General features: G+C 38.3%; 1 protein-coding gene across 1 annotated transcript in view; it reads right to left on the reverse strand.

The window, feature by feature from the left end:
- UBE2W (ubiquitin conjugating enzyme E2 W) overlaps positions 1–11,621 on the reverse strand; it is an 83,021-nt gene extending 71,400 nt beyond the window's left edge. The window contains exon 1 of the mRNA XM_079140720.1: positions 11,546–11,621. Within this exon, the coding sequence (XP_078996846.1) occupies positions 11,546–11,560 (15 nt within the window). The 5' untranslated portion in view covers positions 11,561–11,621. The remainder of the gene's footprint in view (positions 1–11,545) is intronic.
- Between the last annotated feature and the right edge of the window lie 12,281 nt (positions 11,622–23,902).

Consider the following 23,902-nt stretch of genomic DNA (forward strand, 5'->3'; position numbering starts at 1 on the left):
AAAGAAACCTCTGGAACCATAAGCCAAAAAACCCTTTCCCTGCTCTAAGTTGTATTTGTCAGGTGTTTTGGTCATAGTGATGAAAAGCTGACTAACACAATAAACAACCTGACCCTCAGAGACTTTAGTGAACAAATAAGATGTATGGCATGCGTCTTAGGGGATGGAAGGATTAGCAATAAATAACCCCAAAGAAAGGCAAAAATAATTTAAAAAAAAAGACTCACATTTCAAGTACCTGGAAAGGACTATTCACTTTTTAATACGGAGTTTCTAAGATTATTTTAAAAATGAGATTTTTATTCATATTCAACTCCAAAAGATTCATTCTATAAAATAATTTCTAAGTTTGCCTAGGTACACATTCTTGGTCCAGAAGAATCACTCACCTCCTAACACTATGGATCACCTACATAACCACACCTTAACGTACTTGGTATACACTAATGCTGCTCCATAAAAAACTCTCATAGCAGATATTATTCCTTTCTACACAATAATCCTCAAACAAGGAATTTCAGGTCAAACTGTGCTCTGAAATATAGGTTTGGGAAATAAATGGTCTTTTGTAGGACTATAATTATATAGAAAGCCAGGTACATATATGAACATTTCCACAGCCTTAAATTTGATTCTTGAAGATCCTTCAGAGAATTAAACTTTAAAATGCCTATGGTCCATCACCATATCTGATCTCAAATTTACTACATAGCTATAGTTACAAAACAGCATGATACTGGCATCAAAATAGACACAAAAATCAACAGAATAAAGACAGAGACAAACCCACACAGTCATCTCATACTTGACAAAGGTGCCAAAAATACATGTTGGAGAAACGATAGCTTTTTAAACAAATGGTGCTGGGAAAACTGGATATCCATATACAGAAGAATGAAATTAGATCTCTATCTCTCAACCTGCACAGAAGTCAAATCAAAGTGGATCAAACACAGGAACTGGAACAGAAACTGAAGCCAGAATTGGGGACAGGCAGTTAGTGTAGAAATAGGGGAATGGGGGCTGGGGATATGGCTCAGTTGGTAGAGTGTTTGCCTCACGAGCACAAGGCCCTGGGTTCAATCCCCAGTACCACAAAAAAAAAAAAAAAAAAAGAAAGAAAGAAAGAAATAGGGGATCAGGTCAAATGGAGGAAATGAAGGCCATGAAAGTCACCTGCCTCTGGAAGTTGGAGACTGCCCCCGGGAGAATGGAATGTTAAGGATCTCCAGAGCTCACTGATTACCAAATTTACCTGCCTTTATCAAGGACTGCAAGCATGCTAACTAAAGGAGCTGCTAATTAATGCCCCCTGGGCCTTTGTCTGGCTGAATCGCTTTGGCCCTCCCCCTGCCCCATCCACTTCTCACTTTTTACATTGCACCTGCAAAACCAGGCCTAGTCACTTAGATAGAAAGGAGAGATAAGGGGGGAGAGAACTGGAAAACAAAAGAGACCTTAACCTATAAGATGTAGGGTGTGCTCACTTCTTGGGACTTTAGAACATCAGCCATGGCCCCCTTCTCCTTCCTGGGAGAAGTCTGTACTATTACCTTTAAATAAAACCTGCTTAATATGCTTGCCTTGGCGTGCTTCTCTAGTGTTTAAACTTCAACAGTAGAGGGAGCAGAACTTGTCACCCGTAAGTGGTGGTATCAAAACTTTATCAAAACTTTACAACTACTAGAAGAAACACTCCAATATGCTGGTCCAGGAACTGACTCCCGTATGACCCCTAAAACTTAAGAAATAAAACCGAGAATCAGGAAGTGGAATGGCATCAAATTAAAGTTTCTGCATGAAGAGAGAGCCTACAGAATGGGAGAAAATCTTTACCAGCTGCTCCTCTAGCAGGAGATTAATATCCAGAATATATAAAGAACTTTAAAAAAAAAAAGCCAAAAAACCCTATATCTAAAAAGCAACAATCAAAAATAAATAAACGAAAGACCAGTAGAGGAAGAATAATAGATTGAGGAAAAACGGGAGAGAAAAGGGGTCAACAGGGACTGAAATCGAGTAAATCGAATTCCATACATGCATGATTTTGTCAAAATGAACCCTATTATTATGTATAACTATAATGCTCTATTTTAAAAAATGCTTAAGGTCTCCTGAACTCTAAACCAGATCCAAGATGCAAATTGTATCCAATTTACATAATTTGCCTGAATTCTTACACTGCAGTGAAGACATGTCCTAAACTTATGTTGTATGTTAGAATTACCTAAGGAGCTAAGAAAAGCTCCAATATCCAGGAAGCATGCCAGCTCAATTAAATAACATAGGGGTAGTATTTTATTTTTTTCTTTTTGAGATGATTTCAACGTAATGCCAAAGTAAAAACCACTGATTCGAACTGTGTGGGTCAAGTTGGGGGAAAAAAAAAAAAAAAAACCTAAGGGAAGATAAAGATCTACAATAAAAAGAGGAAGAAAAAGCTGGGTGTGGTGGCACAAGTCTATGGAGGCTAAGGCAGAAAGATTGCAAATTCATGGCCAGCCTAAGCAACTTAATGAAATCCTCTCTCAAAATAAAATTTTAAAATGGTAAGGGAAGTAGCAAAGTGACAAAGAGTGCTCACCCAGCATGTGTTGAGGTCCCCAGTTTAATCCTGGTATAGGGGAGATGTGAGATGGGGGAGATGGGTGGGTGGGAGGTTGGGAAAAAAAAAAGTCAAGTAAGGAACTTAGATTTAGTAATATTACATTTTACCTGTTTTAATCAAGCTTCAACATTTTCAAATCAAAAGCAGTCTGAAACTTGAAATATAGTTAATTCTCATTCACTATAGTTAGATCTCTCTGAAGTGTCTCGGCAGAAACTGAATTAGTGAATACCAAATTCACTGTTCCTAGGGGAAATACACAGGTTTCTACAGGCCTCTGGTCACATTTTCATCAGTCAATCAATAATAACCCTTTTTTTCGTGTGTGAACCATCTGTTTAAAGACACCTTATTTACAATATCTTGTTGATTCATTAACATCAAACAACTCATGCTTCAATGATGCTTACCTAACATATACTCTCTCCATAGAGTACATGGCAGCTTTCATACACTTAGGAACCCTAGATCACTGTTCAGTACGTGATTGGGGGCCATTTTATATAGCAATCATCAACAAAAAGCACAAAAATACAAACAACACGGCACAAATAGACTTCAAAATAGATATCAGTTTGCAGTACATGTAGAACAAGTTGAGAGAGCATGGGCTCATTTGGACCTTCAGTTGGGAATCCATGCATAGGGCAACTCAAATTCTTTGCTGCTCTGTAAGTATGTAAATGGCTGAAAAAGACACCTCCAATATTGACTTCTGGGTTACAAATAAATTGTATCAGGTAGGTGAATTAATGATACAGAATCTGAATTGTAAGGATGGGCTACAGATGTATTGCCAAGAGGGGAAAAAAAAAAAAAAAAAGTAGCTCAAACTAACTGCCATGAAGAATGAATTCTAAGAAGTTTCCTCTTATTAACATCAAGGGCAAAAGTGACATCAATATGCTCAACTATGTGATTTTTTTTTTTCCACTAGAATTCTTAAATTAGTATTCTTTTTTAATATATGTATTTTTTTAATTGTCACTGAACCTTTAATTTATTTACATGTGGTGCTGAGAATCAAAACCAGTGCCTCACAAATTAGTATTCTTAAGAATGTAACAATTTGTCTTGAATCAAATTTATATATTAAAAAACATCTAGGGGCTGGGGGTATTGTTCCATTGTACAGCACTGGCTCAATATGCATAAGACTCTGAATTTAAATCCTGGCACCACAAAAAAACCCTATAAACTTAATTTCTTTATATGTCTTGTTTTCATGTAATACAAAAGGAAAATTTATTTTTTAATTCTATTTTTACAATTCAAAATTATTTTATGGACTACCTCTAATGAAAAGATGCAAAATAGTTTATTGCTAATGTCCTTGTTTTTATTGTGCTGCAGATTAAACCTAGAGCCTTAAATATGCTAGGCAAGCACCCTACATTCTCAACCCTACAAAGGTTTAAAGAAATGTAGCCAGAAGCAAAGAGAAACAGAGGAGCACACCTGTAATCCCAGCAACGAAGAGACTAAGGAAGGAAAATCTCAAGTTTGAGCCCTACCTGGCCAACTTAGTGAGAATTTGCCTCAACATTTAAAAAAAAAAATTGGGGATACAGGTCACAGGCAGAACACTCCTGGGCTCCTAGTACCACTAAAAAGGAGATGCTTGGAAGATAGGATGCCCTAATGGTCCAAAGATTTTTTAAGTCTAAAATTTGGTGTGCCTCCTTTAACTACAATAAAGGCTGACATAGGAATACATAAAAACCTCAGTAATAGTTTATTAGGATTACAATCACTTATTTAATAGTAGGGCTTCATTATCAATTTTTATTTGAAAAATACCTCTCTGCTCACCTAGAGAAATAACCTGAATAAAATAGAGGCTCTCACCTTTGACCTTGCAGTACTTGGGAAAAAAAAAAAAAAAAAAAAAAAAAAGCTGCAATACAAATACTACAAAATAAATATCTCTTAAACTATGTACAAAAAGTAAAACTCAGCCAAAGACCTAAATGTAAATGCTAAAATTATAAGACTCTTAGAAGAAAACATACAGGTAAATCTTAATGAACCTGGACTAGTTAATGATTTCTTTAATTTGACACCAAAATCACAAACAAAAGAAATAGATAAAATGGACTTCACCAAAATTAATATTTTTTTTGTGCTTCACAAAGAAAGTGAAACAAGTCCACAGGAGATGATATCTGCAGATCACACTTCTAATAAGGGACTTGTGTTCTGAATATATAGAGTTCTTAAAACAACAAAAAACTACATTTCTTAAATGGGTAATGGAGTTGAATAGACATTCAAAGAAAAGAATACAAATGGCCAATATGCACAAGAAAAGATACTCAACATCATGAATTATTAAGGAAATGCAAATCAAAACTACAATAACAATGCACACTAGGATAACTTAATTCACCCCTCAAGTAACACAAAACAATGGCCTGAGAAAGCACAGAACCTGGAACCTTTGCACACTGCTGGTAGGTATGTAAAATGGTGCAATTGCCATGGAAAAGTGTGGCAGTTACTTAGTGAGGTATTGTGATTTATAAAAATAAATACAGTCAACTCTCAGTATCCAAGGATTTTACATCTGAAGCTTCCATATCTGTAGATTCAATCAATTTTGGATCAAAAATATTTGGGAAAGGGGGAAAATTACATCTATACTGAACATGTACAGACTTTTGTCATTAGTCCCTAAATAATGCAGTATAATGACTATTCACATAACATTACATTGTACTTCGTATTATAAATAATTTAAAGATGGAGACATGGGAGAATATGCATGTTACATGCAAATACTTGTAACATTTTATATAAAGAACTTGAGCATCCATGGATTTTGGTATTGGGGGGGGCGATCCCTGGAACCAGTCTCCATATAGATAACAAAGGTCAACTATATTAAATCTTTCAATTCCTGGCACACAGTTCCTAAAACTCTTGGAATCTCTGAAGCCTCTTTTTATTTATTAATGAGGTGACTGGTAGCTCGAGGTTCCTGGATAGCCTCAGGATGGAGGCTGTTTGCTAAAGGAACCAATCCTGTGATTAGAGGGCTGGAATTTTTAGCCCTACCCTCCCAATCTCTGGGAAGAGGCAAAACAAGCGGAATTGATCACCAACGTCGGGTCGATGCTCTAATCAACCATGCTTCTTAAGAAGTAGTCTCAAAAATCTAAGAGAACAGGGTTTGTAGAGCTTCTTGGTCTGAACAACACATGTACATGCAGAGAGCATGACATGGACCCAACTCCAAGATGGTACCTGCTGTGCTGAAAGACCCTTAGGAATATTGCTGTATGTGTAGTTTCATCTGGCTCTTCATTCATAACCTTTTTAATACATGGGCAATTTTGATTATAGGGTCTTCTGTGGTTCTGCAAGGCCATCTAAGAAATATCAAACTTGGGTGCTGGGGACATACCTCAGAGGTAGAATACTTGCCCAGCATGTGAAAGGACCTGGATTCATTAGTCTATGTCAGAGTTTGTTATCTAATCTGAGCATCATTACTCAGTTACTACGTAATTTCAAATAAGTCACTTACCTAAGTAAGTACTTACCAGACTGAAATCAGTTTCTCTCTATAGAATGAAATAGGGTTACCTGAAATTCCCTTTTACAAGGTAGCAAGAATAATTCAGAGGGAAAAAAATGAATATAAAAATATTTGAAGGGGCTGGGGAGATAGCTCAGTGCTTGCCTTGTAAGCACAAGGCCCTGGGTTCAATCCCCAGCACCCAAAAAAAATTTTTTGAAACAATAAAAGTTTGGAAAACATAAATCAAGAAAATAAGGAACTTTTGGGGAACATATATAAATTTTTAAGGAATTTCTTTATAGATTTGAACTTTAATAGAATTGCTTAATAAATTTCCCTGAAACAGAATAAAAAATACAGATTTTGTGATTTAGAAGTATTTTTTTAAGTTCAAGTAATGGACAACTGTTCACTATATGCACACTTAAGGAAAAGAGGAAATTGTTTTTGGTTTTGTGCTTTCATGAAGTCTATAGCCCAGGGGAGAAGAGATTTGCAAAGTTAAATAAAAACCTAAATGAATACTTGTAAGACCAAAACAAAAGAGATCTCATAAAGTGATGATTAACTAAAAGCAAAGAGTACATCAACTGCTTTGAGATAAGGAGATGATTACTATTATTTTGTTTACATATGGTCTACTACCTACTTATGTTTACCACTCAAAGAACATCCTCAATTCTATTCTATGCTTTTTCCCTTGCCCTTATTCCAACAGCTCTCTGACAGCCTTATCACTAAAGAATTCAACAACCTCAGATATTAAAACTGAAGTTCTCAATGCTTAATGAGACTCAGCATCCAAAACGTCATTCAATTTTCTAACTTTTGATTCACTACATCCAATTACTTGTATAAAGAACAGAGAAAAAAAAAAAAAAAAGAGAACTGTGAATAACTCCAAAAATTATTTCTAAGCCTTCTGACAATAAACACACATTTTTACTCTGTCTCCTATTATTTAATCTCAACCTCCTTCCCATCCAGCCAAATCAATAGTCAACAGTCTAAGACTGGGCTAGGGCTGTGACTCAGTGGTAGAGCATCACCTAGCATGCGTGAGGCCCTGCGTTGGATCCTCAATACCACATAAAAAATAAAATAAAGGTATTGGATCCACTGTCCACCTACAACTAAAACAAAACAAAACAGTCTAAGACCAGCTAGGTAAAAGGAAGAAATTGTAGAAAACTCACAAAGAGTAATTCAACTAATCATTTCTCTCGAATGTATCAATACTTTTTTAGAGTTGACAAATATCAACTTTTATTCACTGACTTTCTAAGATCTCAAGACATAACATAAGAGTCTATATCTAAAATAAATAGCATCAAGTTAGAAATATATACCAGGTATACTTTAAAACTTCTAACTAAAAAGAAGTCTGAATGAAGCAGCTGATTTCTAAAATTGGAAAATATAGCTGGGTCCAGTGGCACACAACTGTAATCCCAGAACACTCAGGAGGCTGAGGCAGGAGGATCACAAGTTCAAAGTTACTGTCTCAAAATAAAAAGGGCTTGCCTTAGCATGCATGAGTCCCTGAGTTCAATCCCCAGCCCTAAAAAAAAAAATTAACTAAAATTCACTTTAATAATGATTTTATAGCTTGGGGATGGAAAATTTATAACAAATAATTAGACTATAAAGTGTTAAAACTAAAAACGTGTTACAAAGAACTTTCCATTTAATATATTAAGATTTCTAGAATTAACACAAATATAGATTCCTTTTACTCTTGCCAAGTTTAAGTATCACCAAGAACATAATATTCTCTTAAGAATGGTTTCTTTAGCTAGGTGTGGTGGCACACACCTTTAATCCTAGTGACTTGGAAGGCCGATGCAGGAGAATTGCAAGTTCAAAGCCAGCTTCAGCAACTTAGACACCGTCTCAAAAAAAAAGTAATAAAATAAAAATAAATAAAAGGGCTGGGAATGTAGCTCAGTGGCTTAAGCATCCTTGGAATCAATCCTTGGTACCCCACCCCCAACACAAAAAAAAAACAAAGAATGGTTCCTCAGTGGGGCGTGGTGGTGCACACCTGTAATCTCAGCAATTTGGGAGGCTGAGAGAGGAGGACTACCAAATTCAAGACAAGCCTCGGCAATTTACTGAGACCCTGTCTCAAAACAAAAACTAAAAAGCACTGGGGATGTAGTTCCGTGGTACAGTGCCCTTGAGTTCAAACCCCAATACCAAAAATATAAAAATAAAAAATAAATAAAAAGAGCTGGGGACACAGCTCAGTGGCAAAGGATCTCTGGATTCAATCTCCAATATCGAGAAAAAAAAAAAAAAAGGAATGCTTTCTTGCCAGGTGCAGTGGCACATGCCTATAACCTAGCAACTCAAAGGCTGAGGCAGGAAGAGCAAAAGTTCAAGGTTAGCAATTTTGAGACCCTGCCTCAAAATAAATGAAAATAAAAGACTGGGGATGCAACTCAGTGGTAAAACATCTGGGGTTCAAGCCCTCATATAAATAAATAAATAAATAAATAAGAATGGTTTCTTATAATATAACCTAACTGTAAAGTTCTTTGGCCATGTGACTTTGTTCAAGGAAGAAACAGAAAGAAGAATAAAATCCATCTTAGTGTATTACTCAAAAAACTATTTCCTATGTATGACAATCTGAAAGATTGGGAAGCATTGACAGACTACATGAAAGCAGCTGTGATCTCAATTCTAGAATACACATTCTCCAGTAAGAAATTCAGTCTATCCTTACTTGATTTTATTGCATTGATCGTAAAGAATAATTTATTTGATTTTTATCAAATAATCAAATCCCACATTGTATTTGTATAACATGGCATGTTCTAAAAACACAATTCCTCCAGCAAGGCATGGTGGTGCACACCTGTAATCCCAACAACGTAGGAGGCTGATACAGGATCGCAAGTTCCAGGCCGGCCTCAGCAACTTGCCAAGGCCCAAAGTAGCTTAGCAAGAATGTCACAAAATATAAAATAAAAAGGACTGGGGATGCGGCTCAGTGGTAAAGTGCCCCTAGGTTCAAATCCCAGTATCAAAAGGAAAAACAAAACAAAACAAAAACTCTTTCAGCTTTATAAGCAACCTCTTCAGCTGCAGTAATATCCTAATGTAAGATTTTAAAAAATCTAATAGGCTGCAAATGTAGCTCAGAAGTGCAGTGTTTGCCAAGCATGCATGAGGCCCTGGGTTCTAGCCCTGGTACTGGTGGGAAAAACAATTCTACTAAAAGTTTTTTAAATAAGGGCATCATCAGAACAGCACTCTGCGTTATAGCATACTTTATACTAATTGAAATCCTCCAAATGTTGACTTTCTAACTTCCTTCCATGTTTCGTCTCCATAACATTATCACATTCTAATACAATAAACTTAAATATTTTCTTCAGAGTTAGTACTTAAGGCACTGGAAAATGCACTACTGCACTGTCAAATATTTTTTCCATTGCTTAAGTCACCATGTAAAAGTCAAGATTATTGATATCTCTCTCAGAAACAAATGTGCCTTTTCCAAAATAATTGAAGTATAAATCTAACCAGGTAACCCTGTTCTCCTGTCAAATATAATCACAAGCCAGGTGTAGTGGCAAGCTCATATAATCCCAATACTCTAGAAGTTGAGGCAGGAGGATTTCAAGTTCCAGGTGAGTGCCCCTGCCTCAATTTAGATCCTGCCTCAAAATAAATTAAAAAGGGCTCAGGAGATAGTTCAGTGCTAGAGCATTTGCCGGTACATTTGCAATGCCCTGGGTTCAATTATCCCTAGCATAAAAGCATATATATATATAAACCACAAGTGTATACTTAGATCTTAACTTTTAGTCTTAAATAATGCTTTAATCTTAATACAGATAAAAATCTTAAAGCAGGAACATAGCCCATCTACTACTGTTCAACTGGTGTTTCACAGTTCCTTTTTAGGCCTCAAATGACGAAACTTCTCTAACATCTCTGGGGAGGTTAGTGTGAAGTATAATGTTTCCTGAAATTGTTCTTGTTTTTCTCTGCACCACTTCGTGACATCTCTTCAACTAGTAATGTTTTGCGCAATTTTATTGTTCTTCAGGAAAGGCCAGAGAGAAACAAAGGTAAAGAGATTATTATAAAGAATAGGTAGAAAGGGGACTGACAACATAAAAGCACAGAAATGTGAAGCAAAAAATACATGTATTGCATAAAATAGGAAGAAAATGTGTTAAAAAAAAAAAAAAGAAAGAAAAACACTTCTAGCATGGAAAAAAATGGAGAGGACAGAGATTTGCTTAGTTTTCTAAAAACAAAAGCAAGAAAATCCTTCTAGGAAAAACGTGGTCTCTTTCTTAAGAGGATGGTATTAAAACTCTAAACAGCATTCAATTGACACACCTAAGGAGAGTTGTACCTTCTTTTCTCAAATGTTTCAATATCGCTAGTCTTATTTGTGAATAAACCCAAGATAGATAATGCAGACAATCTTTAAAAAAGCTACAAAAGTGGTTGCCATCTTTGCCTGAAAAAACAAACTCCCTGGATTTGTGGGGGGCAAATTAGTCAGGTAGATATGACAAAGGTTAACAAATGTCTTCCACCAAATTAAGGTTCCATTTAAAGGTGTGGAGAAGAAGGGCAAAGAGCTACTACCTCACCGCGACCGCAAGGGTGGGGCATTGTGGGGAGTAAAAAAATCAGAGGGCGAGTTATCCCTAGAGGTTTAAGGGGGCTAATGACCAAGCTCCCGAGCTTGCACAGAAGGCGACAAATGATGTACGTGGCCTAGGGGCATATTCGGGGGCAGGGGGCGGTGAGCTGCTGCAGGATTGCTAGTGAGCGCCGAAGCTAACAGAAGAAGGTACCCACCAGGCAAATGATTACGAGTCAAAGGGAAGAGAAAGAAGGGACCGAGCAGTTTGGGAGGACAGAGTGGAGGCTGGTAGAGGCCGCTAAGCGCCTTCTCTGAGAACGCCTTTTCAAGCTCCCCCACACTCAACTCAGCCCCACTGAGGGCCGCTCCTGCCCGGGCGACAACGGCGGGCGCAGCTGTTTCCGCCGGGCCCGGCACGGCGGAAGAAAAGGCATCCCTGGAGCTGACAGAAAGGCCAGCAGCGGCGGTCTGTGAGTGCAGGGAGGCGATTCCGAGACCACCAACGCGGAGCCAACACCAAACTTCGCCCTTTCTTCCCCTCTAAGCCTTCTTTATCCCCCAACTTCCCGGCCGGCTGGTGTCCGCTTCGACCGACCGAAACACCCTCCCCCCCCCCGCCCTTCCTCTCGCCGCCTCTCACCCCTCCGCGACGCCCTGAAGCTAGGAGAAGACCAGTTACTAGGACGGGTCCGGAGTCCGCCCTTGGGTCCCGGACTCTCGGACGCCGCCTCCGCCCGAACGCTCACACCCTTTCCGCGGCTCCCTCACCCGCCCAGATGCAGCAAACTCTTCTCACCTGCATTGACGCCATGATGGAACCATCCCCCAAAGGCCAGCGAGGCCAGAGACGCAGGGGGCGGAGCTGCCGTGCTCGCGTCACGCCGCGGGGGCCCAACATCCCAGGCGCGGGGGGCGGGGCCTCCGATGGGAAGGGGATAGCGCTAGGGGATTGGCTGGCGTGCAAGAGCGCCCGGGGGAGGGGCAGGGGCGCGGCAAAAGGCGCTGTGGGTACCCCGCATCCCAGCTCCCGCCCGACCCGCCAGCTACCCCTAGTGAGTTAAGAGTCGCCGCTGCAGTTTTGACCCGAGCACAGTTAATTTTTCCATCTCTACTGCGAGATCCTGATGACATCTGGATCCGTGTGGTTTATTTCTGTCTCATTTTGGTTTTCCACTTGTCAGGTGTACGGTTTACAGATTTTTTATTTTCGGGTGTCTTTTCCGCAGCAAGCCTACTTCCATAGGTTTATCACTCGGGACCAGATAAAACTCTCGGGGCTTCTTTCGGTTGCACGCGGACTTGGAAACCTCATATTCCTTACTTGGGGACGAGAGACCCACGTTTCCTTGTACAATGGGATGAGAACTGAGAGCAGAACGACACTGGTATTTTAAAGGCAAGGGCTTTTAGATTTGTAGAGCTGAAACTTATCTGAAAAGAGAAATTTTTAAAGTTTTTCTTTGGTTTGTGATTTCCGCTCCCTTACGCCTGTGGAACTTCATGTGTATCATTAATAGGTGTTAAGGCATTCGAAATTGGATTAGAGATTTTACCCCAGGCATGAAATTTTTTTAAATATACCAGCTTTGCGTTATAATATACACATATTTTTATCATGTCCAGATGTCTTCAACCCTTTTTGTAGTGGGCAGTTTGGTGGTGGGCAGTTTTGTGGCCCACCACAAACTACGGATGAATTTGGGTAGGGAAAGCTGAGCAAACAATTTATTCTAGGAATGCACCAATTCAGCCAACATTTATCAGAAGCCACATTTTTAAAGACTCATCCGGAACTGAAGATGTCATTGGTTTATAAGAGGAAAATGGAAACCAAAATCTTGCACCTCTTGTTCTATCTCTAAAAAAAAAATTAAATCAAGGTGACTAACACTGAGTAGAGGCTTTTACTTTACCAGAAGGAAAGCTTAAAATCTGACATTTTATTCACTTGGCTTTCTTTTCAGACATATCTCTAAGATATAAATATAGGCAATGTAGGATATCATTCTTCACACTCTTAAGATAGACCATTATGTTCTCTGAGAACATCCATAATGTGAAATGTGTTCAAAAAAGAAAAAGATCTTTTAAATATGCCAGTTATTCCATAGTATAATATTAGACAACTGTTCTTCCTCACTAGAGAGGTTATATTGGTATACTCTTCCTCTCTGACTTCCACTCTATTGCCAGAAATGGACTGGTTTCCCCCTTTTTGTGCAAAATGATTGTGTCCTTGAGGAAGTTTGAATGCTCTTGGCAACCAGAAATTAACCAGAAGCACATCAAGTGTTAGTCCAGTTGTGTTGTCAATATCACAACAGTGAGTAAGACCCATATATCCCAATCTTACCTCTTAAAGAGGTAAGATTATAGAAAAAAACTACCAGATATTTTTTTTCTTTTAAGGATGTTCATCCTTATAAGCTCAGAAAATTGCTCCAGAAGATCAGGCTTACCATCCTAAGAGTCACTTAAAAGTTGATTCTATCTAAAGGAGTGACACCAGATGACCCCACAAGCAAAGCATTATGGCATCATCAGAGCAAATAGCCTGCCAGGACACATAATAAGAAGGAAGAAAAGTGGTTGCAGGAATTCTGACATTGCTCACAGTAAAACTAATATCTAGTCCCTTCAGTTTCATATGTATTAAAAAGATCTTTACAGGAGGAAAAAGTCAATATCAGTAATGAGTGAAATACTAAACAGCACGTAATTACCTATATTTTTCATTCTTTCATTAAAGTATAATAGAGGGTTGGGAGTATAGTTCAATAAATTGTAAATCACATGCCTAACAAGGTCCTGGGCTTGAGCTTCAGCTCCAAAACAAAAACAAAAATGTACAATAGATTCTGGCATATTTGAGAGCTAAAGTAGTAACTTTCAGATGGTGTAGAGGTATATTATTATATTCAGTAAGCATGAAATATTTGTATCAGGCGTGATATATGAAATATTTATTACAGGCGTGGTGGCACATGCCTGTAATCCAAGGCTTAGGAGGCTGAGGCAGGACTACAAGTTCACAATTAGTCTCACCAACTTAGCAAGACTGTCTCAAAATTAAAAGTAAAAAGGTCTGGGGATGTAGCTCAGCAGCAAAGTACCCCAGGTTCAATTCCCAGTTCCCAAATAAATAAATGAACCACTTGAATGTGCAACATTTGAAGACTAGGTTCACATCACATTTCTTTGCAGAGTGGGTTTGTGATCAGATCGGCAAATGTTAAAACGTCAGACAATTCCAAAAGTGGAAGCGAAGGCGAATCGCTCATAAACTGTATGGGAGTAACATTGATAGAATCACTTTGGAAAACTGTTCAACAATAATATGGTTAAAGTGTTCCATATCCTACAGAATCTTCTTAACAGCATCATTTGTGGTAAAAGATACTTAAACATTAGATGCAATAAGCTAAGCTCTTTTGGATCCTGATTCACACTGTAAAAAAGATTTTTGAGACAACTGGAGAATGGATCTTAAATGATACTAATGAATTGTTATATTTGTTATGTTTGATAATGGTATTTTTAAAAAATTTCCACAGTTACAGAAAATGACAGTGGGTTGCAAGAAGTAATTTTCATCTTACGAACTGCCCCAACCTCCATCTCTAGTACGAAATAAAATCAGGACATACATAAACTGTGTATGTGCCTGAGGGCTATCCTTCCAAGGGAAAGGAAAAGCCTGAAACATGGAGGACAAAATTAGCCACTGAACTTTCTGATAGTTAAAAGGAGGAAAAAGGGGAAACTAAGAACACTGAGGATCCACAAACGCACCATTGCAAATAAATCCTACACCGTTCACAGGAAGGAAGGAAAGGAGGGAAGGAGGGAGGAAGGAAACAAACACTGGAGCTGGATGTGGTAGCACATGCCTATAATACCAGCTACTTGGGAAGGTGAAGCAAAAGATCACAAATTCCAGGCCAGCCTCAGCAACTTAGCAAGACCCTACCTCAAAATAAAAAAATAAAAGGGCCTGGGGGGCTGGGGAGATTGCTCAGTTGGTAGAGTGCTTGCCTTGCAAGCACAAGGCCCTGGGTTTGATCCCCACCACACACACACAAAAAGGGGCCTGGGGATGTAGCTCAGTGTTAAAGCACTCCCAGGTTCAATTCCCAGTATTGAGAAAACAAAAAAGCAAAACAAAAACCAAATGAACCATAAGGCAATTGCTGCTACATTGGTAAGTTTTTAAAATATATGTATACTTTTAGTTGTAGATGGACACAATACGTTTATTTTATTTATTTTTACATGGTGCTGAGGATGAGACCCAGTGTCTCACATGTGCTAGGTGAGTGCTCTACCACTGAGCCACAACCCCAACCCTTGATAATATAATTTGATTAATGGATGCTTTTTTCCTAGTGATTCACTAGATTGGAAAGTCAGGAGCAGTTCTGTGAGGATTTCCTTGTTGAAGCATTCCAACTACTCGGGAGACTGAGGCAGGAGGATTACTAGTTTGAAGCTAGCCTGGGTCTCAAAATAAAAATAAAACAAAAAGGGCTGGGGATGTAGCTCAGTAGTAGAGTATTTGCCAAGTAGGTGTGAAGTGTGAGGTCCTGGGTGTCAACACAGAGTCCCTTGCTTGAGTTTACATATCTGTAGAGTACTTTGTTCCTCATGGCTGATCTTACCAGAGAAATGGAGGCAGTTCAGCAATCAATAACTTGATTACTGGATGTTTGAAAAGGCACTAAAATTTTTTTGAAGTTTGTAGTTTTACCCTATTTCTGTTGTTAGCAAGCTTGAGCAAGGATCCTAATCTCTCTGGTTTATTTTCTTATCAATAAAATTTTGCAAACCAGAATGCATAACCTTTTCAGATTCATCCAGATTGCAAATTCTGTTCATCTAGTAAAAGAAATTAAAAATTATAGTGAGTTGTCAAAAATATAATGTTAACAGTCCAAGATAAAATGCAATAGGAATGTTGTACTATTTTAAGTTTAAAAATAACTTTTATAAATAAATATATTAAGGAAAGAACTTGGCTTCATTGTAATTTACATAGAAATACTTAGGTTAATTTTAAAATCTTATGTCATCTAGTTAAAATATATGTTGGATTACATTTCATGAAGTAGCAAAAACTCCATAATCACAATTTAGAGTGATACTTTTTAAAAAGCATATTTACAAAGCAAAATGTACTATATTTAAAATTTTTTGAACTTGACCCAGTCATTTCATGTGAATCTCCTAATAAAGAACAGAGAAAATTAATAACCATGGTTTGTATATGTGGCTTATTTTGTGTGACTCCGGTTTGTAGATAAAATTATGAATTAGGAAAACTTTTACAAATGTTCCCAATAAACCCATCATAAATTGGAAATATCGTAAGCTGAAAATGCACCTAATATATCCAACATAATAAACATTAGAATTTAGCCAATTCCACCTTAAATGTGCTCAAAACACTTACATTAGCTCATAATTGGGCAAAATTACCTAACAAATCCTATTTTATAATAGTGTTGAATGTTTATAATTATTGAACACTGTACTGAAAGTGAAAAAACACAATGGTTGTATGAGTACAGGAGGCACAGACATTCGTTTTGAGAAAATTATGGGCTGCAAAAACTCAAAACACAACATCCAAAATGCTAACAAGGCAAAATATGTCTCAAAAAATAAAGGACTGGGGATGTAGCTCAGTGCTAAAGATCTCCTGGATTCAATCCCTAGTACTACCAAAATAAACAAACAAACAAAAACTCAGTCAACCAAACCAAATACAAAAGGACCATGGAGCAATTGCAATATTGATAATGTAACTTGATTTATTGATGCCCCCAGTGACCTAACATCCTTCCTCTAAACCTCATCTCCTAAAGGCTTTACCACCTCCCAGTAATTCCACTATCTGGGGACTAAAGCTTTAATACATGGGCCTTTAGGGGACTTTCAAGATCCAAATTAAGGATTAGTCTTCCCGAAAGGCTGGATGCTGTTTGAACAGCTCAGGAGTGGGAACCAGATGAATTGAGTACTTGCCTTGATTCTTCCCAGGAGTAATAATAAAGTTATTTAACTACACCTGTGGCGCAGGTACCAATCATTCAGAATAGAGGCTACTCACTGCTGGGGTAAAGTCCTGGTCCTGGAAACTCTACTAGGTGAACCAGCGACCTTTGGTTAGATCATGAGGAGTAAAGGGGGGTTCAAAGACTGTGGAAGAAGCTTCTTTTGGAGTTTTGAGGGCAATGGCTATTTACTAGTTTCTATAGACATAATTAATGTTTTCTTTTTGGTATGATAGAACTATTCTAAAACTAGATCATGCTGGTGGTTATCCAACTGCATAAATTGACTAGAAAGTATTGAACTATATGCTTACAATGGGTGAAATTTAAGATGTTTAAATTATACATCAATAAAGCTGTTTACAAAAAAAGAGTGTGGGGATGTAGCGCAGTGGTAAAGCACTTGCTCAATATGTGCAAGGCCCTGGATTCAATTCCCAGCAATTTAAGGAAGAGAAAGAAGAAGAGTGAGAAGGATAGGCACAGGTGCAGTAGTGTGCACCTGCAGTCCCGGCTAATTGGGAGACTGAGGCAGGAAGATTACTTGAACCCAGGAATTTAGGGTCCGCCTGACCCTGTTTCTTTCTTCCTTTTTCTTTTTTTTCTTCTTTTTGCAATACTGGGAATTTAACCCAGGGGCACTTCACCACTGAACCACATCCCTAGCCCTTTTTTATTTTTTTATTTTGAGATAGGTCTCACTAAGTTGCTTAGGGCCTTGCTAAGTTGCTTAGGGTCTCAAACTTGAGATCCTCCTGTCTCAGCCATCTGAGCCGTTGGAATTACAGGCATGTGCCACCATACCCAGCTAAGACCCTATTTCTTAAAAAAAGAAAAAGAAAGAAAAAAGTTTAACAAAATTGCAAAAAGAGAGAGGCATTTCAATATTTTAACATATATATCCCATGAATCCTGGCTGGCCTTCTGTCTGGCTTTGCTGTTCATGGTATAGGACCTAAGGTTGGTCAGGTATCTCCCTGAGTTTGAATTTCTTCATCTATAAAGTGGAGAGTTCTAGAGGTGATGGCACATGACTGTAATCCCACTGACTTGGGAGGCTAAGGTAGGAGGATCACAAGTTTGAGGCCACCTTCAGCAACTGAGTGAGATCCTAAGCAACTTTGCAAGACCCTGTCTCAAAAAAATAAAAAGGACTGGGAATGTGGTTCAGTGGTAAAGCACTCTTGGGTTCAATCCCCAGTACCAAAAGAAAAAAGAAAAGAAAGAAAAAAAATGGAGGGTTGATGGTTTCTTCAAAGTTCTTCAGCTGAATTCCTAACCTTTTAAAAAATTTCCATAATTGTGTCATCATACATACTGCCTCCTTTTCACTTGTTTATAAGGCCTTCACTGCTCAAACATATGCTCATCCTTCCTTTGCTTCTTAGGACTAAAGACTATCCTAGTGATTTTGTCCCTGCCAGACAGTTCTTTCTTATCCTAAGATTTTACCTCCTGCCTGGTTTTCCCATTTCTTCTCCATCCCTTCCCTAGTCATTACCACCCACCTTTTTGACTTATCTCTCTTTCCCATGTATCAGAAAAGGCACCAGGCTTGGAATCAAATGGCTTATATTTGTATGTAAACTCAGCTTCTTGTTAGCTAGGTGTACTGAAGTTGGTCATTTAAATTTCTCTAAACCTTAGCTTCCTTATTTGCAAAAAGAGGGGAAAAAAATCCCAGCACAAGCAGGGTATGGTGGTACATACCTATAATCCCAGCTGCTCAGGAGGAGGATCCCAAGATCAAGTTCAGCCTCATCAATTTAGCAAGACCCTGTCTCCAAATAAAATAAAAAGGGAGGGCTGGGGATGTGGCTCGGTGGTGGAGTGTTTGCCTGGCAAGTGTGTGATGCGTGCAAGCGCACACACACACTCTCTCTCTCTCTCTCTCTCTCTCTCACACACACACACACACAGACAAAAGGATGTTAAGCTAGACACAGTGGTGCATGCCTGTAATCCCAGTCAGCAACTTAGTAAAACCCTGTCTCAAAATACATTTTAAAAAGGGCTGGGGATGTGGCTCAGTGGCTGAGTGCACCTGGGCTCAATTCCCAGTAACAACAGCAGCAACAACAAAAACAACAAAAGGATGCTGAGAAAAACAAATACTTTACACTGTTGGTGAGATTATAAATTAGTACAACCAGTATGGAGGTCCTCAAAAGTTTAGCATTGGGCTGGAACTGTAGCTCAGTGGTAGAGCTCTTGCCTATCGTGTGAGAGGTACTGGGTTTGATTCTCAGCTCCACATGTAAATAAACAAATAAATAAGGTCCATTGAAAACTACAAAAAAATTTTAAAAAATAAAGTTTAGCATTGAACCACTATATGACCCAGCTATAGCACTCCTCCATATTTATCCTGAAGAATTAAAGTCATCATACTATAGTGATACATGCATACCCAATTAACTGTGTGTTTGTAACAACACAATTCGCCATAGCCAAACTATGGAAACAGTGTAGGTGTCCATCAGTGAATGAAGGGATAAAGAAAATGTGCTATATAGACACAATGGAGTTTTACTCAGCCATAAAGAAGAATGAAATAATGTCATTTGTAGGAAAATGGATGGAACTTGAAAATGTTATGCTAAGCAAAATAAGTCAAATTCAAAAGGGCAAGAGTCATATGTTTTTTCTCATATGTGGAAGCTAGAGAGGAAAAAGGAAAAGAAAGGTGGAGGGGGATCTCATGAAAATCAAAGAGAGATCAATAGATTAGAGGAAAAGGGACCTGAGGAGGAAAGAGGGGATGGAGGGGGGAAATGCTGGGGAGTGACATTGCCCAAATTATATTGGTATATTGTGTGCATGCACAATATGTAACAACAAATCCCATCATTACATACAACTATAAAGCACCAAGAAAAAATGTGGAATAAAATGGAGGAGAGAAGATGGGGATCTTGGAATATAACGCAGTGGTAGGTTGCCCCTGAGTTTGATTCCCTGTAAAAAAAACAACCCACCAAAAAACAAAAAACCTCAACTCAACACATGATTTGTGGTGGTGCTCTCTGAATGACATCATGGATGTAAGATGCTGTGTGAACTACACAGCATCACACTGATAAGAGCGGATCCCTAACTTTTCTTCCTATTATTCAGTGGTCTTTGTCTATTAAACAAATGAGGTGTTGCTAGATATAAGAACTAGAAGTATATAGCAGTAACCTGAGAAATAGCCTGCCAAGATTTCCAAACTTCATGCCACTTATGAAAACAGAAGAGTCTGGAAGACACTCTATGTTATGGTTTGAATTTTTCTGTCCCCCCAAATTCATATGTTGAAATCCTAAGCCCCAAAGTGATGATTTTAGAAGGTGGAGCCTTTGGAAGATGATTAGGTCACAAGGGTGGAGCTCTCAGGAATGAGATTAGTGCTCTTATAAAAGAGACCCATAGAGTCTCTCTCCATTCCTACCAATGTAATGACAGAGAAAAAAAGGCTGTCCACAAACCAGTAATGGGACCTCACCAGACACTAAATCTGCCAGTCCTCTGATGGAACTCCCAGCCTCCAAACCCATGTAAAATAGGTTTCTGTTGTTGATAAGCCACCCGGTTTATGGTATTTTGTTAGAACAGTCAGAATGCACCAAGACACTTTCCTCTACACAGTTTGCCACAGACAAAATTTTAAGACTGGGCTGTTGCTTCTCCATATCCTACCCAGTGTGCAGAGGTAACCTCATGGTTGCCCACATGTGGTATCTTCCCAGATCTGCCATTTATCTATCTATCTATCTATCTATCTATCTATCTACCTTTCTATTTTTTAATTTATATATACATACATACATATGTACATACATACCAGGGGTTGAACCCAGGGTGCTTTACCATTGAGCTACATTCCCAGTCTTTTTATTTTTTATTTTAAGAGAGGTGCTTGCTAAATTGTTTAGGACCTCCCTAAGTTACTAAGGCTGGCCTTGAACTTGCAATCCTCCTGTCTCAACCTCCCAAGTCACTGGGATTACAGGCAAGCCCCACAGTGCCAGGCTCAGATCTGCCTTTTAATGACAGTAATCATAACAGATACTTGTCATTTTTATGTGCTATCTGGGCCCAGAGAGAGATATTTTGTATATCCTATCTAGGAGTGGAAAAATTGCTTCCTCCTACTCTTATATATTCTTTGAATAGTCTACAAAATACATTAACATAAGGCAGATTAACAGGAGAGAAACAATTCTATTTATATACACACGCACAGGAGTTCCATAAAAATATGAGACTTGAAGAAGCAAGCCAGATGATTGAGGCTTATATATTATTCTGAGCAACAGAAAGGAATAATAGTATGGCGCTTCCAGGAGATGGAGATACATTATAAGAGAGAAAAAGGAGGAAATGTATAGTGAATAAATGTTGTCTTGTTATGCACATCAGAGTCTCAGGTGGCAAAAGTTGTAGCAGAGTAGCTCTCTTCCTGGAATATATCCCTTTACTAGTAAAAATTCCTTTATAAATGTAAATTGCCAGCCAGGCCCAGTGGTGGGTCCCTAGCTACCTGGGAGGCAGAGGCAGAGGCAGAGGCAGAGGCATAGGATTGCTTGCACCCAGGACTTTGAAGCCAGCCTCTGTCACAAAAATAAAATAGAAAAATAAGAGTAAATTTCCTTCACAAAAAGGTAACCTTTCAGAGTTTATATGTTTGTAGCTCCTCAAAATAACCAGCTCAAAAATTAATTTTAGGGTGGCATATTCTCATCACCTACAGTCATTTTTCAGGGTGGTATATTCTAATCTCCACCACATATTTTATTTAATCTTTAAAACAGCACTGTGAGGTACATAAAAATGATTCTTATTGTACACACAAGGAAGCATCTTTAGGGAGTAATTTGCCAAAGTTGCCCAATTTATAAATAGAAGAGTTAGAATTTTACCTTACAAGCAGGGCACAACAGCTCACAACTATAATCCCAGCTACTGGGGAGGCTGAAGCAGAAGGATTGTAAGTTCAATGCTAGCCTGGGCAATTTAGCAAGACCCTGTCTCAAAATAAAAACAGAAAAAGGGTTGGGGATGTAGCTCAGTGGTAGAGTCTCCCTGGATTCAATCCCCAGTACCAAATAAATAAAACCCAACAATAAAGAGATCACCTCAAGAGAAACCTTAGGAGAGAGAAGATCATGATGCAGAAGTTAGAAATTAGGGAAACACCAACACCCATTATATCCCATCCTCCCATTATGGAATTGAAAACTTGAACTTAATGAGTTAAAAAGCGGAGAGGGAGCCAGGTGTGGTGATGTATGCCTGTAATCTCTGCAGCTCTGGAGGCTGAGGAAGGAGGACCAGGAGTTCAAAGCCAGCCTCAGCAAATTCAGTGAGACCCTAAGCAAGTATTTAGAGACCCTGTCTTTAAATAAAATAGAAAAATGGGCTGGGAATGTGACTTAGTGATTTAAGCGCCTCAGGGTTCAATACTGGGTACAAAACAAAACAAAACAAAACAAAAAAAAGAAAAAGAAAAAGAAAAAAAGAAAGGGGAAAAGGGCTGGAATGTTATCTCAGTAGTAGAGCACTTGCCTAGCCGTATTTAGCCGTATTGAAGGGTTTGGGTTTAATCCCTATTACCACAAAAAGATTTTTCTGGAAAGAACTGTGGAGTGAACTAGTAAGCCAAGAAATAGAGATATCAAGAAGCTTAAGGAAAAGAGAAAGAGAGATAAAACTATATTAAAGACGAATGCAAGGTCAAGGGTAGGGGGCAATCTGGGCATATAGTGCACACTTGTAATCTCAGCTACTGGGGATGTAGCAGGGGGATTGCGAGTTTGAGCCCAAACTGGTCAAAAAATTTTTAAAAGATCATGCTTCAAAAAAATAAAAAGAGTAGGGAAAGGTTTTGTTGTCTTGTTTCAGAAAGAAGTTTGAGTATTTTCATTGGCTAATAGGAGAAGGAGGAGAAGGAGTAGGGAGAGCGAGAGAGAGACAGAGAGCGACAGAGAGAGAGAGGGAGAGAGAGAGAGAGATCGATCAAAGTCCACAGGATGTAGCTCCCTGTAGCTTTTTACATCACAGTACTATAAAGCTGGGGACACATACACCTAGGATATGACGTAGGGTTTATAAAATCACTGGTAGATATGATACATCTTCCTAGAACAAGAATTTTAGTATTTTGTAGTTATTTAAAATAAAATGTTCTTCAGACTCCTTAAGTTCACACTTAGGATTACTGCAGTGGAAACTGAAAAATCACTAAGGGAGATCTTAAATTTCATTCTGTTGCTGGTGCTTTTTGTTTAATTGGATGTATCGAATGAAACAAAAAAGAATAAAGAGGTTAAAAGATTAGAGAAGCTAAAAACAACAGCCTGGAAAAGTTTCCAGCTGGCTGAAGATAAGATGGTATGAGCAACAAAACAAGTAAGGACCTTGATAAAATGAAACACATATATGTAACCAGAAATACAGTGTACATGTATGTATGTATTTATTGCACATGGAAGTTAGGAAATAATTAGAGAATAAAACTTTGTAAACCTTAGTGAAATAATGGAAGCATATGGAACACCAACTGATATTAAAACACTTAGATAAAAATCTGAGGAGGAGCCTAATACAGTCTGTTCTCCTTATCTCCAGGCTCTACATTCATGAATTCAACCATGGATCAAAATATTTGGAGACCAGCCTCTGTAATCCCAGCCAAAAACAGTATAAATGTTTTTGGAAAAGAAATTCCTGTAAGTTCTGAAATGTAAAACTTTGGTTTGTCAGTGCCAAACACTATGTTGAGTTCACACCAAGTGATATGTCGTTATATGCTATGGTACTCCCTGCAATTGCACAAAACTTCAGTCTCTATCACTTGTTGTTTGAACATTGTTCGCCTCACATCTTGTTCCTGTACAATGTAGTTAGACGTACAATGGTTGTATTTGTACTGAACATTTACAGACGTTTAAAATTCTTTAAACAGTACAGTACAACAACTAGTTACACAGCATTCACATTGCATTAGATATTACAAATAATCAAGAGAGGATTTATCATATATGGGATGATGTGCATAGGTCATATACAAACACTCCACCCTTTTACATAAAGGACTTGAGCATCTGTGGATTTGG

This window comes from Sciurus vulgaris (genome assembly GCF_902686455.1).
Source record: "Sciurus vulgaris genome assembly, chromosome: 1".
NCBI lineage: Eukaryota > Metazoa > Chordata > Mammalia > Rodentia > Sciuridae > Sciurus > Sciurus vulgaris.